This window comes from Hemicordylus capensis, chromosome 1, assembly GCF_027244095.1.
Source record: "Hemicordylus capensis ecotype Gifberg chromosome 1, rHemCap1.1.pri, whole genome shotgun sequence".
Taxonomy (NCBI): domain Eukaryota; kingdom Metazoa; phylum Chordata; class Lepidosauria; order Squamata; family Cordylidae; genus Hemicordylus; species Hemicordylus capensis.
The window spans coordinates 88770857-88787916 of NC_069657.1; the positions used below are offsets into that span (position 1 = coordinate 88770857).

Below are 17060 nucleotides of genomic sequence, written 5' to 3' on the forward strand. Positions count from 1 at the left end.
AATTTGGGTTTCCATGTCCAGCTCTGCCCAGCCCACTAATCCACACTGACTCAATTTCTCCATTCTTAGAGTGTGAAATTTGTCTTCCTTTAAAGAGCTCCGGTACTTTCAAGGGGATACAGCACTTACCCTCTCACATGACGCTCAGTCCATAGCACTATGCTGCTTTCCTCCCTCCTGCCTTTATAGGCACAGCACAGGCAGAAATCAATAGGAAGTCCATTTCCTAGTCTGGAAACAGAGGGTTGGGGAAAGCTTTGTGGTTCTGCACATTATTACAAATGGCAAAACACCCACCTTTAGAGTGGGTAAGACGTGTGGAGGTAGGGTTTTGTATACTAGAAAGACTAAAGTTGATGGGGAGGGTGCAGCACACTTGTGTACTCCCCTAAACACAGACACACATTGCACCCCCTACCATGGGATCTTAGGAAGTTAAGCCATTCATAGTCAAGGGTCAAAAATAGACTGCCCCCACATAATATTGTTTCCAAAAGCAGCACTACACTTACCTCCACAGGTAAAGTGTGCCATCAAGTTGGTTTCGACTCCTGGCGACCACAGAGCCCTGTGGTTGTCTTTAGGTAGGATACAAGAGGGGTTTACCATTGCCTCCTCCCACACAGTGAGATGATGCCTTTCAGCATCTTCCTATATCGCTGCTGCCCAATATAGGTGTTTCCCATAGTCTGGGAAACATATCAGCGGGGATTCAAACCAGCAACCTCTGGCTTGCTAATCAAGTCATTTCCCCACTGCACCATTAGGTGGCTACCTCCATAGGAGCAAATGAGAATCATTCAGTTGTATGGGAAAAAGCAGAGAGAGATGCCTGAGAACACTAATGGCGAAGAAGCTTCATTATACCTGTACTTCCACCCACCCAAACAGGGCAAAAAGTGGCTTGTGGTGGGGGCAATAAAGGGAAAATGGCACAGGGAGGAAGGAAGGCACCTCTTCCAGGGTTGCTGCTTTGATCCACTTTGGGGATGCCTGTGGTTGCTTCCAAGTGGTGCTTCCAAGTTAAAAAAACAAAGACCTCCCACATACTGGCCAGCACACAGGCATCTAGTAGCGGCCATCTAGTAAGGCATCTAGTAGCGGCCATCTGTGTGCTGGCATCTAGTAAGGCCAGCACATAGACATCTAGTAGCCTGATACTTTCCAGAGGGAACTGCAGAAAGGTGAAGTCTGGATGGCAAAGTCTTTGCTAAAGGGGCAACAAATACAGCAAAATGCCCCCGAAGTAGCTAATGAAATCTAGATGTTCACTGAAGAGGCTTGGTCTTGAGAGGGTGTTGCCAACAGTCTACAATCCAAGCAAATGAAATTTGTTGCTAAAGAAACAGACATTTAGAAGTAGAACACACACACACACACACACCACAAAACTACACTGATAACCCAGCTTCTATTTTCAAGCTCAAAATGTTTATGACCAGAAAAGGCAAAGTGGGTGATAAATGTGTTTAGTTAAAGTAAATTGTGCCAGTACTTGACGAGGAGATATTTTGGGCTGCACAAGCACCCATCATCTGTCATCCATCACCCCTGGAGAATAACATGTTGCTCTAGACAAGTCAGTTTGCACTTTAGTGTACACCACAGCCTCATGACTTTTCAGCCATTAGTACATCTTTGGCAATGTACACACCCAGCAGGAATCAGGTGACTTGGCCAAATGGATCACTCAAGCTGCTTCTCTGAAAGAGGATAACAGAAATGGATGGAATGGTGCCAACCTGGCAGTTTGATGAAATTACTCATGCATTTCCATCAAAGTGGAGACATCTTAACACAGAAATGTTTCAAAAGCAAAAGGACAAGGAAGGCAGTAATGGTAAGGGAAAGCAAAGTGTGGGGGTGGGGGAATGGATCTACTACTTCTAAGACCACTGTGCCCCCACTTGTAGTTTTCAGTCACTGAAACCATGAGTGAAACTAGCCACTCCTGACTTGTTATTTCAAGTGGGCTTTGCTGCCTCTTGACAACTGGTAACATCCATACATGACTTTTATTGGTGGTTCAAAGGTTCCATTTCAACACAACCAATTTCTGCAGGTCACACAAACTGCACTGATTCCATATTCAATCCATATCCTGCAGACCTGCAGAAATAGTGGGGTCACTATGCCTAGAACATATTTTCATGTGGTCCAGCTCTGGAGTGGGACAGAACTTCAGGTAACCTCTTTCCTGGTTGAAGGGCTAAACAAGTACTATACACTTTGAGCAGACAGAATAGTTGTGGTGTGCAACCAAATAATATGTTGTGACATTTGAGACAATGAACAATGACACACACTTAGAGTGCTTGGATGATCACTAGCTAGCCTTACTTGCACCTTCCCTCACACCCTTAAAGAGGCTGCTTCCATCCCCTTTTTCTCTTGAATTGTCATCCTTATTTGGAGAAATACATACAAAACTGACTAAGCTCAATCTGTTGCCCTCCAGGGCTATGTGTGTTTTCAGACCTGCTTTGAGACTTTTAAAAATGGTTGCTATTCAATGAAACTGCAGCTCCAGCCTGTCAAGTACAGCAGTCAAACCACTAGAGATTTTTCAGGGCTACTGTACCTTGAATCAAGTGCTTCCTGTTTAGAGATTATGCCTGGCTTATTGCTTCTTGTTCAGATAAGGGATAGAGATAAATTGCTCCTTAGTTGCTTCCTGGTTTCCTTCTACTGTCTCTCCTCCCCACTTCCTTTCTCCCACAGCAAAACAGCACTAATAATAAAACTCCAGAAGTAAATGAAAGGAAATCAGTAACTGAATTGCCCCTTTCCACCCTGAGGGATCAGAAACTATAGGGGTAATTCATCACAAATGCTCCTGAAATTCACACTGGACAAAAAGCAATAAAACAGGCAGAAGCCACAAAGGAGAAAACTTTAATGTTGCTCGAGATCTCTGCTAAATGGCACTTACTTACTAGTAAATATTACAGAAGGATCTGGGCCACCGAGAAAGGCATCACTGCCTGATGATGTGCTACAATGAATGCTGTATGAAACCTCAGCAACATGCCCACAGCACTAAAAGACTTTCATGTTGAACCAATGCTAGCTGCACTTCTCCGATTTTTCTCTCTCATCAAGCTCCTTGTAGAAATACCCATAGACAACCAACTCTTTTATTTTCGCAGTTAGAACATTCACCCTAGCACAATCATGTGCAATTGGTCCAGCAGTTGGACAGTGTGATTTATGGAAGGATTCTTTCAAACCACTGTCAACAAAGTTTTGTTAAGAACTTGCCATGGCAACAGCTGCAAATACTGTTTGAAATAAAATGTTTGGAGTCTGCAGATTGGCCAATCTCCGGTCAGGGCAGATTTATGTAATCAACACATGAAGATGCAATTATAACAAGCATGTCCATGCACAGTACCTTAGTCTGCTTCAGGCAAGAGCTAGCATTTGAATAAGATAAAAGAAATTCTGAGCCAGTGAGTGGGTATTGATACAGAGAGCAGTAAAGGGGGATCAAGTTTCTTGCCCAGATGTTTGGCAGCAGACCACAACACAAGAAGTCTGTTTCCATGCACAGAGCCTTAGAGTGCTTTGGGCCAGAAATAGCTGCAGAGTGGTGCAGGAGGGCACAGAGTCCAGAAGAGGAGCAGCAGTGTGGAAGGGGCTGGCTTTTTCTAAGGATTGACTCAAAAGGATGGAAACTGATAAGTTTCTTTCACTGCTTGTGAACTTACCTGTTGGGAGTCAGTGAGAAAACACTTGTTTGGTTATGTACTAGTTTATAAAGGACCTAGTCTAACTGGCTTTTAGTCTAACCCAGTTTAAGGTCTACCTAGTTTATAGAAGACCTTCAGTTATTGTCAATAACTCACCAGATGTATTCCACATCTTATGCGAGATAAATCTGGTGAACTACCACTTGCAACAAATTGATACATGCAGTGGTAGTAAAAACAAAGCCTTGGTGGTATGGATATGTTGTCTGGAGTAGGTTGAATTAATGCAATTCATTTTGAGAATACGTATTCGTAACATTATACAAGCTCATCAACTGGAAAGCCATGTTAGGACAGCAGCCAGGGACTGTGGGTCACCAACTTGGGAAAGACTAATTTTTTAAGAGGCAATAACTCTATGCAATTTGGCCAGAGACTGGTGGAGCTTATTACAGATAGTGTGTGATCCTTTGGAGAAATGCACCAATCTTAAGGGCCCAAATTCTGCTCCTGAGAGCACAGTATGAAGAACTATTCATTCCCCGTCTCCCAAAAACCTCAATAAGATGGACATAGGAGTCTATTTGAGATATTCAGGGTGTAGGGTAATGGCCAATTGCTTTAGGCCTTTACTTTCCCAACAACAGAGTTTTTCTAGGTTTTGCAGATATTGTTCAAGGCTGTACTAAATCAGTAACACAAGAGAGCACCCATGGCTAAAGCATGGGGCTCTGAAGACAGGGATTGTTTCTGACTTATTAATTGCTGGCAGGTCACTTCATATTGTGACTCTCCTTTACCTCAGTTTGTGTGTCCTCCTTATGTTCATTTGCACTTTTGTTAGTAACTCTAATCTGAGCTGGACTTATATATGCTGCTGCAGGCTGTGTTAGGAGAGTTCCCCAGGGATTAAATGGCAATATTCTGATTCGTAAATAAAAAGACAAATGCAATTTTATGTAGCAGAATATAAACAAAAAAGAATGCAGTCATTCTTCTCTGCCAGCAAAACCCTCTTGGGTAAAACTAGTGAAAGGTGGTGTTAACAGATTAGCAAATCCTCAGATCTTTGATTCAAACAGTTACACTGAAATTTGCTGCTTTTCAGCAAAACATAGCATTACACATTTGCAAACAATCTTAAAGAAAAAAGGCATTGCTCATTCTTGTATACTTGCAGACTTCCATTATAGCAGTCTCTCTCTTCTTTCCTTCAGACACTGAGCACCAATACTCTAAATCCAACAGGGCTGGTTCCCCTCAAACCAGCATTAGCTTGTGGGCTCAGCAGCTAAAGTACCATAAATGTCTTCATTCATGTGTTCATTGCTGTGGAGTCTGGATACATTGTCCTAAATGTCAGATTTATCCGTGCTTCCCTAGAGTGGTACTCCTTGGATACACGATGCTAGAACATTCAGAGAACCAGAACAAAAAGGAGCATATAGTATATGTAAACAAAACTGTTGTATAACATACTAGTACCAAATTCTAGCTGGCTTTTTTGCATAAACTTCACCATTTCCAAAAGGCTGTTTATTCTTACCAGTTAAAGCTTACACTTCTTATTTAAGTTATGATATACTAGCATCAATAGAAGGCCAAATCCCAGCATTGTTTTGCCCTGTTTTCTGAAAACTGCCCCTCCTATTTTCATTCAGATATTCTTATTTGGTCATTTCAGTTCACTGTGCAATGTAATTCCAGTGAAGTGATATATGGTTTCTACCAGTGCTGGCCCACAACTCTCCCCCCTCCCAATTTCCACAGATACTTATAGGTGGTAAAAGTGGAGGTGGGCATTTTGTCATGTGAGGGCCCCGCAAATATTTTGATAATTTGGGGGCTAAGTGGCTCACCTGCATTAGCAATTGTTTCCCCCTTTAATTGAAAAAAGCTTATGCAGGTGTTAGAAGCAACACTACTAGTGCTGCTTGTCACCCTGGTGGCCAACTCTTGAAGGCCATCCTGTTCCTTCTTACAAGACACTAGGGAGCAATGCTATGTATCATTCCCCAGATGCATAATGGGAAAGAAAGTGGCAGCTGACAGGAGTCACACTTCAGAGAGACAAGCAGTGCTTCCAGTTCTGCTTCTGTCCATGGAAGCAGCAGCTTTTTCAGTCCAAGGTAAGAAAAATGCTACCACTGCAGGTAAGCTGTTCATCCCACCCTTGTAGCTTTTGTGCCACTCTCAAAGTGACAAAGGTTTTAAACTCTAATCCCCCACCAAAATAATGGAAAAGTTCACTTTTGGGGAAAGCACCAGGGTTGAATGCATTTGGGTCAGCATTGTTTCTACCTAGAGAGGTGAAGGCCTGGGGCAGGGGAAACCCCGGAAACACAGTGTCTCCCTGAGTTTCCCCGCCACAGGCCTTCACATCTCTAACTAGGCATGGATAATGCAAATGGAGCCTCACCTGCCAGTCTTCTTGAGTAGCTCCTTCCATCATTAGCAGGGTTCCATGATCCAATGGTATACGTACTCTTTGAACATAAGTATAGTCCCCATTTTCTTCCTGAATGAGAACAGTCAAGCAAGTGTCATGAATATGTATCAGCAAGTACATAGAAAAGGCCTTGTTATACAAACAACTTTGTAGCATAAACTAGCAACCCTTGCTGCAGCAGGAGAGGACAACTCATCTTACCAAGCTACACTTCTGAAGCTGGAATGGGGCATTTCCCAAATACTCAGAACAGTAACATTTTGCTTCTGGGAAACAAAAACAAAAAAGCAGTCTCCCCTGCTTTTGCAGTTAACATGTGGCATGCAGCTCCATGAGAATCACTTGAATTACTATAAAGGGCTGGGCCCTCACTTCATCCTTTTTTTGTTTTGTTTTGAAGTGTTATTTCTAAGGCTGAATATTTGGCTGTTGTAGCACTTAAGTACAATAACTAGGCCTTTACAAAGGGAAGGAAAACATGGCAAATCCCTCTGTGTGCAGAGAAATGTCCTGTAATTTTGGGACATTTGAACCAAGTATTCCCCTAGTCTTCAGCACTATAGAACATATGTCCCATTACACGCTCACGTGCGCGCGCGTGCACACACACACACACACACACAGAGGCTTTCTAACCATTCATTATATGGACAGGGGAGGAGAGCTGGTCTTGTGGTAGCAAGCCTTTGCTAAACAGGGTCCACCTTGGTGTGCATTTGAATGAGTGACATGTGAGTGCTGTAAGATATTCCCCTTTAGGGATGGCCGAAGTTCAGTAGTAGAGCATGCTTGCATGCAGAAGGCTTCAGTTCACTCCCTGATATCTTCAGGTAAGGCTGGAACAGACTCCTATCTGAAATCTTGGAGAGCTACTGCCACTCAGTCTAGACAATACTGAGCTAGATGGACCAATAATCTGATGCGGTATAAGGCAGCTTCCTATGTTTCCAATACAGTCATCCCTTGCCAACTGTGAGGGTTCCATTCTGGGGAAACGCGCTCATACGGAGGCCCGAAAGGGCAGAAAATGAATTCCCGGGCCGCGGCAGTGATAAGGATGGCCAGTGAGGGGAGAGGGAACCCACGTGGACCCCCTGCGTGGCCTCAGCAAGCCCCGCGAAGGGGCTAAAGGTAGTTTACATTAACTTAATAAAAAAAAATTCGCGAACCGGACTGGGGGGGGGTTTGATGGGGGGCTAGACTGAACCGGCCCAGCCGGTTCCATGCGCACCCCCAGTTGTGTATACTCAAAACCGCGATTGAGAAACCCGCGGTTGGCAAGGGATGACTGTTTTGCTACTATTACTGGATCAGGATGACACAATTTGTGAAGGAATAACTCCCTCTCTTTATGTTTTGTGAATGTTTCTTTGGTTTGTTATGTGTTCCTTGCAGGTTTTATAAAGTTGCAACCTCTGATTGACAGCCAAGTCTGAGGTAGCAAGTTGTCTGCTGCAGAGTTTTGGAGGGAATGTAACGAAGTGTTCTGACTGGCTGTCTCCAGGCAGAGACAGAAGGCTCTGGCTGTCAGAGAAGAATCTCCCTGACTGGATGATGAGAGATCCACATCAGGGGAGCGGGGGAAGGAACTGGTTAAAAGAGACAAAGTTGGAGAGAAGAGGAGGCTGCTAAGGAGCACAGTGCTGTGTGAGCTGGAAGGCTGAAACACCAGCAGAGTAGGTTCTGTGGAAGTAGAAGCTGCAGGGGAAGTGGCAGTGAGGAAGCAAGGCCTACTGGAACAACCAGCTAAGCCTAAGCAAGCTTGCTTGTTTTATATTTTTAAACTGTACTCTTGCCTAACTGTATTTCCCCCTTGTTAGAAGGGAAATTACTTCCTGTATCCGCTCTTGGTTAGGTATCTCACCAGACACCAGTATCAAAGTTTCAAACAAAGCTTTATTTCAGTACTAGCAAAAACTTTGGGTGCGGCCACTTGCCTGGTCTGGTAGCCCACCCCCTTTTTATACCCTGGAGTAAACAACTTTTGCACCTGCGCATCGCATACAAGCTAAAGTGTTACTTTAACCCCAAAGGTTCCGATTTGCCTACAAGTGTTATATTTTCCATTTACACTCTTAAGTCATCTGGCTTGCGGCCTTGGTTTTCCCTCCCTGTTGAGACATACCCTTAAGCAGTGCCATCATAAAATATCCTCAAGGCGTGGGGGTTATCTACCAACAGCCACAAGCTTCATTGATAAGGCATGTATCATAGTTAGCTAAGTGCTGTGCAAACCAACCGTGCATTTTGGCTGTTGAGAGCTATTGTGGATAATATTCCAACACCCTGTTTGTTCCCGTACTTTTTTTTAGCTTTTTGAAGACTTTATTGTAGTAAGCCTATTCTTGTTTTTCCACCATTTTACTGGTGTGTCTGTTGTCGTCCGTCGTCCCCCCCCCCCAGCTGACTTGCCCACTTTATCCACCACAGTACTGAGTTTTTGAAATGTTTTTGAGTGACAGCGGGTTCAGTGACTGGGATTGAAACTAGTCAAAAAATGCTAAAAATCTTATACTGGTGGCAGTGGATGTTTAGACTAATGGCCAGCTGAGGCCAAGCCCTCACACAAGTATATTGCAAAGAAGGATTTATGATCTAGACAGGCCCTTACTTAGGATCTAAATAATGAGGAGGAAGATCACAACCTTTAGAGCTCCAACAATCCATCCCCTTCAACTACTGGGACCAACTGCTTCTTTCACATTTACATCTTTCCTGAAGACGGTGCTAAAGAGATTTAATGGAGCAATTCTATTAAGACTGAAACTTCAATCACTATATTTTATACATTGCTTATCTGTCAAAAAGATGGAAGTTGAGGACACCTTCAAAACTCATGAACTAGAGAAGGTTGGTTTCATTTCAAAAACTGAGCTACAAACCCACAGGCTTTAATGTTGGTTATTTGAAAAGGTGATCAGATGCAGTGCAAATTGTGACTGTAGGGTCTTTCCCAAGTTTAGTTTACTTCCAAGTTACTAAGAATCTATTGGATATGAAGACAGTGAGCGCTTGCAAGTGAGGAACATTTGATCACAGAGAAGTCTCCTCTCATTTTTTGGCTGGTACACTCCAAAGTCACAATAAATTCATGTGTGCTGTACCACTTTGTGGATAATGGGCAATTTGAAAACATTTCAGCTCCTGCTCAAGCTGGCCATAAGTCTGGAGTGGGTCAAGAAAGGACATTCTTACCCTGATGGATCAGAGCAAAGGGGAATAGCTAACCCAGAAGAGAAAGCAATGAGAGGCTCATGTCATCTTCAAGACAAGCGGAAACCATAGTGGCCAGCCAGAGAGTGGAATGATTCAGATTGGGGAAGGAATACTTGGAATAAAATTCTACATAGCTTGTAGCCAAAGAAAAATGGCCATTTATCAGCAAGAGAACTGCATTTGCAAATCCAGAATGTTAGAAGATCTAATTTCTCCCTGATTTTTCTGCAGTTGTGAAGTACAAAGAAATGGTAGTAAAGTGGCCAGGTCCTCATCCAAAGATGGTGCTTATTTACAAAGATTAATCAATGTTAGTAATACCATTACTAGTAAATTGCATTCCAAAAAGATGCCATTTTGGGGGGAAACACTCAATAATTTAAACTACTTGGATTTTGGGTTTTCACAGTTTCGTACCATAAGAAAACTATCTGGAACTGACATCCAGTATGTAAACATAGAGCCCTTCATAGAGGCTGCTTACAGGGATGTTTTGGAGGCGATGGTGGGTTTTGCTGGAATTCTGGGAAAGATTTCAAAGACCACTTATCTCCTCTAAACATAAAAATGTTGTTCCTCTGGTGCTTACATGATCTGCATGCCATTTGCAGGATGTAGGGAAAATGATAGGATTTTATGATAGAAATGCACAAATAATTGGAAATGTATATCAGTTAATACAGAAAATTGGGTCAGACAATGCAGTTTACTGCAAAAATGCAGCTACTATGCTTGAAATGTAGCCTTCCAGAAACCAGGGCTGATAAAAAAATTAAAAATCCAACTTAAGTTTTACGTTACAGTAAGTTTCTCTTTTAAAATACAATTTAATATATTAAAATTGGACTTCTGGAAGGCTGCTTCTCTTTGTAAAGAAAGGACTGGGGAGAATATATCTTTGCCAGTCATACAGTGTAAATAGTTTGTGTACTTCTATTATTGCTGGATACTGGGAACCAGGGACTACTGGCAAGTCACCACAGGTGTTAACCACTGATCCATCTGGGTGACCTTTTACTCCCATTTTATGACTAGTAACTATCTTATCTCTTCAGCTGGCTTGGAGTCAGCACACGAAAAGGCTCTGCCTATAGGCTCTGCCTATGAAAGAACATGGACATTTACAGAGAACATTGATCTGTTCATTAACTTTGCACGGGGAGGGGGGAGAGTGGCAGCGAGAAGAGCAGGGCCATTATTATTATTATTTACATTTTATATCCCACTCTTCCTGCAAGGAGCCCAGAGCAGTGTACTACATACTTAGGTTTCTCCTCACAACAACCCTGTGAGGTAGGTTAGGCTGAGAGGGAAGTGACTAGCTCAGAGACACCCAGCTAGTTTCATGGCTGAATGAGGATTTGAACTCGGGTCTCCCCGGTTCTAGTCCAGCACTCTAGCCACTACACCACGCTGTCTCTCATTACATAACAAAGTAGAATCAGCATGCTAACACAAAAAGAAGCACCTTTTCCTGTCAATTCTAACCAGCAACTATTACAAAAACCTGTCATGATTGCAGATTGTGAGAGACCATGTGATAATATTTTGAAGAAACAAAATCCCTTTGGGAGAAAAAAGGAAATGTGGTAAAGACAGAGTGCAAAGAGATGCAAAGCCAGGAAGTCAGAGTGGAGTAATATTAAATTAAAATGTTTCTATTATTATGCAGACAGCTGGTATGCACTTTTATTTAGGAAATGTCCAAATTAATGGATTAAAAAAAAATTAAAACTGCTTTTTCTTGACAATTAAATCATGATTTAAGATGGTTCCTACCAGGGTGGAAGGACATAGGCGGGGAAAGCACCACACCAACAGACAGGCAGAAAGGAAATGGGAACGGTGCAATACCGTTTTTTTAGATCCCGACATTTTTCGAGTAAAACTTCTAAACAGCTTAACTGTTTAGAAGTCAAGTAGTGTGCCCTGTAAAGCACTTCCCTGAAGAAGAGTTTTACTCAAAAGATGTCGGGATATACTCTTTAATAAACTGTATCACACCATTCCTGTTTCCTTCATTCCTACCAGGGTAAACTATTCTAAACCAAGTCAACATGGCAATCTTTCTGTAGTGGATTAAAGCCTTTGTCTCAGAGCAAGCTCACATGAGGGAAAGAAATGCTGAATCATCCCTGCCAAGCTGCCTGGCTAGGTTTCTCCTAAAACTATTCCGTATTATCTGTAGGTTTAAAGTGCTGCCACCAAGCACTCTAAAACTTGCAAAGAATCAGACCAGTGGATTGGGTATTGTAATTCCAAGGTCCCTCTGTAACTGGGTACTGGGCAAATACATGCAGAAGGTTTGTGTAAGCTTACACGGCATGAGAAAAAACTGATAGCTGCTGAACATCTGAGGACGTGTTTGCACCAGAGAAAAATCCCGCTTCACCTCCCCTTTTCCTGAGTTAAAAACCAACTAAGAGAGGCTTGTAAAAAAGAAAAGAACTAAAAAACAACAACTTTTATTCAATTACTACAGACAGCTTCCATCTGAGGCTTTCTCAGATTTTAAATACAGTTAAAAATACTTATTAAGTTACAAAAATAGGTTGTCTTAATGCACGCTTTATAGCTTTACGCCTTAATGCATGTTTATAGCCTTTTGCAACGCCCTAGGTAGGATGGGCGTAGGCTACTGTTTCTTATTTCAATTACATTACAGGTAAACAATAATAGAACAGTATCAGGAATATGCAAAAGCACACACACCAAAGAAATATAACTTCCCTGACACAAAGTCTGACTAAACAAACTTTCCCCTAAATTAAATTAAGGCACCTTTGTAACTTGTCTTACAGGCATACCAGCTTTTAAAAATAACTTTTTCTCTCAAGTTGGCTCGCCTGTTCTTTCTGCAGCATTACCAGGAAGCTCTCATCTCTGCTGAAATTACCACATTGACTACTGCAGCTCTTTTTTGTTGAACTCCTGTATCATGAATACTGCTCTCTGCAGTATTCCATAAAACGCACTGAAACCCTATTCATTTCAATGCTGTATTTTTAAAAAACCATTCTCTAATTTCGGATTCTCACAGATAAACTGGCTTATCTACCTAGCCAGACAGAGCACGAGAATGTAGCAAAGGGAGCATTCTAGAAGCCTGATTTCTCTCTCTTCCATTTCTTGCTATAAGGGGAACCTACAGTATATGTCCCTTTTTCTGCAACGCACAAGCAGTAAAGCTCTCTGCAACATTTTTGTTTGTTTAGCCCACTCTTCTGCCAAGATGTTTTCTACACACACACACTCTCTTGCAACAATCATTGGCCCAAGGTTATCCAATGAACTTTTTGGCCAGGTGGGGATTTGAATCCCAAGTTTCCTTGACCCAAGTTACCCCCCTACACCAGTTGTAGAGGAGTAACAGCAAGAGAGAGGGCACGCCCTCAACTCCTGCCTGTAGGCTCCCAGTGGCATCTGGTGGGCCACTGTGTGAAACAGGATGCTGGACTAGATGGGCCATGGGCAAGAGCAACCCTCTAAGCCTGGGCTGCAGAACTTCAGACCTCCAGCTGTTGTTGGACTAAAATTCCCATCATCTCCACCCACAGTGGCCAACTGGGGATTATGGGAGTACTAGTCCAACAACAGCTGGAGGTCTGAAGTTCTGCAGCCCAGGCTTAGAGTGTTGAGCTTAAGAACATAAGAACAGCCTTGCTGGATCAGGCCCAAGGCCCATCTAGTCTAGCATCCTGTTTCACATAGTGGATGGCTGAAGTTGTGCAGTCCTGCTCTAAGCACTGCATTATACCTTCATAAAGAGGAATTTTTAGCATTTGTCAAAAGAAAGCGTATGGTGTTGCTCAGTGTCTTATATGAGAGAGAAATTTATTTGGAGGCTGGGTTTGCATTGTTTGTTATTCAGATCTCCAGAGCATCACGATTATCCCATTCCCATTCTCCCGCCGCACACACTCTTCTTCCTTCCATCCCCACTCCCTAAGCTTTCAGTCTCCTTGGTTACAAGTTACGCAGCAGAACTGTTGCTTGTCAACTAGCTATTACAGTTCAGTTTTGCAGCTTACACAGCAGTGTAGATTTAAAGCTAGCAGGTTACCTGCATTGAACTAATTCCTCAAGCAAATGCAGGGCTCTGCAGTAAGTCATCTTTGGTGGAGCAGGGATGTTCTGCAAAACCTAGGACCTACCAATTAGCACTTAGCAATAGCAATAGCACTTACATTTATATACTGCTCTATAGCCAAAGCTCTCTAAGCGGTTTACAATGATTTAGCATATTGCCCCCAACATTCTGGGTACTCATTTTACCGACCTCGGAAGGATGGAAGGCTGAGTCAACCTTGAGCCCCTGGTCAGGATTGAACTTGTAACCTTCTGGTTACAGGGCGGCAGTTTTACCACTGCGCCACCACGCAATTAAACCAAGATGTACCATATATGCCAGGTTCCTTCTGAAACTAGGGGTTGCTTTTCACATTATATAAAGTTAGTCACAGTGTCCACATTATTGATGTACAGGATGAACCCACACCATGTTTGAGCTGAACATACAGTGTGTGCGTGCACATGTACACAAGCTGCAGGGTGATTCTGAAATCCAGCAGCATCTACCTGCAAGTGAAGTGTTAGGAGTAACTCCCATTTCCAGCACAAACTACATGCTTGTGGGTCTCCCAGGCAGAACCAGGACTTTTGGGTCCAGATTGATAGTACAGAGACCAAAGAGAAAAAGAACAGTTTGAACTGGAATGTAGGAGAAGATGAGCCCCATTGCTCCTCATACCTTGCTTGATTAAAAAAAAAGGCTGAACACGTCTTTGAGAGATCAGTTACCTGGGAAGATCGGAACATAGGAAGCTGCCTTATACTGAGTCAGACCATAGGTCCATCTAGCTCAGTATTGTCTACACAGACTGGCAGCAGCTTCTCCAGGTTTGCAGGCAGGAATCTCTCTCAGCCCTTTCTTGGAGATGCCAGGGAGGGAACTTGGAACCTTCTGCTCTTCCCAGAGCAGCTCCATCCCCCTAAGGGGAACATCTTACAGTGTTCACACATCAAGTCTCCCATTCATAAGCAACCAGGGTGGACCCTGCTTAGCTAAGGGGACAAGTCATGCTTGCTACCACAAGACCAGCTCTCCTCTCTAAGATCCCAAAGGAAATGATCTACAGCAACTACGTTTGGTATGCCTATGCTAAAATGCACTTGGTCAATTAGATGTAGACACAGAAAAGAAATTCCTCAACCAGAGCAATTTCTCTCTCACTCACACTCACAGAATGATATATCCTAATAATTGAATTAACTAGAGCCTCAAGCCTTGAGGACTAGGAACCAGTGATTTAATCAAATCCTCTAACCACCCTAGACTGCTCCAACCACTTCAGTGATTCAGTTCACCCAAGTCTCCAAAACTATAGGCTCAAGCGCAAAGCCAGAAAGATAGCTTCATTGCTAACCCTCAGGAATAATAGATTGTTCCCCTTGCTCCACCCCCTTTGAATAGAAAGCAAGGTGGGCTGCATCCAATTCTTCTGTTATATCTACTCTATTTGAAGGTAGAACCTCCCCCCACCCCCACACTTAGAACTAGTATTTTGTACAATTTGTGAAGCTGCCCTATCTATTCAACATTCGTCTATGAACACAACATTCATGAAGCTGTTTCCCAGGATTGAGGCTGTGCTGAACTTTATTACTTTGACCATCCACCGCATTTTAAAGCCCAGATAGAGCATGTGTTTGGTGGATGGGTCCCAGAGATTCCCAACCCTGAGAATCTCTGGCTCAAAAGAGCCCATTTCATTATTTTGGGGTCTTTTTCTCCTGCACGAGTTTCAAACCTAGCTCCCTGGAGCTTCCCCTTGCCAAACAGATCTCCAACTAAGCTGTTTCAGCCCAGAAAGGCTACGCAGACAGGAAAGGTAGATATCCCCCCTCCCTTCAGTTGCCAGCTTTAAAAAAGGGATTCCTTCTCCCCTATCCTCCTGTCTCTTTTCTATTGTTTACTGGTAAAATCTGAGTCACCAGCCAGGGACCCCTTAGTTTTACTTGTGTGAGGAGGCATGGCGCTGCAATATAAACTTTAGGTCTGCATGGGAACCAAATGCAATCTGTGTGCCAGGGGCGTAACTACAATTAGGCAAGGGGAGGCAGCTGCCTGGGGGCCCCCACGCCTCGAGGGGCCCCCCAGAGGCAAGCCACATGACTATATATTCTGAAGTGTGTGTGTGTGGGGGGGGGCCTATTTAAAAATTTTGTCTCTAGGCCCACTCCAGCCTTGTTACGCCCCTGCTGCGTGCTCTACCTCAGCAAGCATAGTGGAGATCCTTATTCATGAACAGTTTCTCCAGCTACACTAAAAGTTACCTAAGCTATCCGAAATTTCCCTCCTCTCTTCCTCCACTAACCTCCTATATCATAGCGACCAATCTAGGAGAATTGCCCTCTCGTGTTCGTCTCATCTCTAGGCTTAGAATGCCCGCTTCCCCATGAACTGGTGCTCCAATGTTGCAGATTTAAGCCACCTGGTCTATGGCAGTGCATTATCATGTTTTGCTTATGCCCTCCATCAATTTGCTCCTCTGGTCTTCTGTTTTTCTTTTCAATTAACCCCCCCCCCCGCGCCTGTCTCACAGATCATCCCCAAGTAGCCTTGAAAGCTAGCAATTAGCTCTAACATCAAGTAGACTACCTAGTAGTCACACCTCCCAGAACTCTATGGTTTCCCCATTCATTTACATTGCTATAGCTGAAAGTATTGTTTTATTGCCTTGGCAATCTTGCAAGTGACTCTCGTTTACCAGATTCCCCAAGTAAATGATTTATCCTGCCAATTCCCTAATTAGATTGTATATTTTGATTGCTTTTTAATAAACATTGAATATTTTGCATTAGAAGCTTGTTGTCCCCATTTGTATCACTCACGTCTATGCACAGGTTAGCCCTAACTGCCAAGATCCTTTATTAAGACACGAGAGTCTGGCCCACATGCCAAGAGCCTCCCCATCTCTGACAATTTCTTAAAAAATCTTTAAAGATGCATCCGTTCACCCAGGCTTTTAATTAAATACTGTTTTAATAGTTTTAACGTTGTTTTAAAAACTTTAAATTGTTCTAATGTTTTAATTTTCTGCTGTCATTTATCTTGAGATTTATCTTGTCATTTATCTATGAGAGCCAGCGTGGTGTAGTGGTTAGAGTGCTGGACCAGGACCGGGGAGACCTGAGTTCAAATCCCCATTCAGCCCTGATACTAGCTGGGTGACTCTGGGCCATTCACTTCTCTCTCAGCCTAACCTACTTCACAGGGTTGTTGTGAGGAGACCCTCAAGTGTGTAGTACACCGCTCTGGGCTCCTTGGAGGAAGAGCGGGATATAAATGTAATAATAACAACTAATTTTTTAATTTTTGTTGACATTTATTGTGTTCTGTTGTAAACCGCCCAGAGATGTAAGTTTTGGGTGGTATAAAAGTATGTTAAACAAACAAACAAACAAGTAAGTAAATACATACATAACAAAACAAAACAAAAACAAAACAAAGTTTCTCTTGCATGTTATAGGGTTCATATTGTATGCCCACTAATATATCAAATGGCCTTAGGATAACAGTCCTTTGTTGATGGAAGCCAAAGTGGCAGAGGCTCACCCACTATCCCAAAGGGAGGATGCCCCACCTCCACTGCTTAGCTAGCCTCTGCACAGGCTTCAGGATAATCTCTCGGTGTGAGAGA

General features: G+C 43.1%; 1 protein-coding gene across 2 annotated transcripts in view; it reads right to left on the bottom strand.

The window, feature by feature from the left end:
* Positions 1 to 2879: 2879 nt before the first annotated feature.
* The window catches only part of ALKBH3 (alkB homolog 3, alpha-ketoglutarate dependent dioxygenase), a 36255-nt gene continuing 22074 nt past the window's right edge, over positions 2880 to 17060 (bottom strand). For both annotated transcript variants that reach the window (XM_053283094.1, XM_053283095.1), the window contains exons 9-10: positions 6112 to 6210; positions 2880 to 5100 (exon numbers count right to left, since the gene is read on the bottom strand). In XM_053283094.1, coding sequence (XP_053139069.1) covers positions 5008 to 5100; positions 6112 to 6210 — 192 coding nt within the window. In that variant the 3' untranslated portion in view covers positions 2880 to 5007. The remainder of the gene's footprint in view (positions 5101 to 6111; positions 6211 to 17060) is intronic.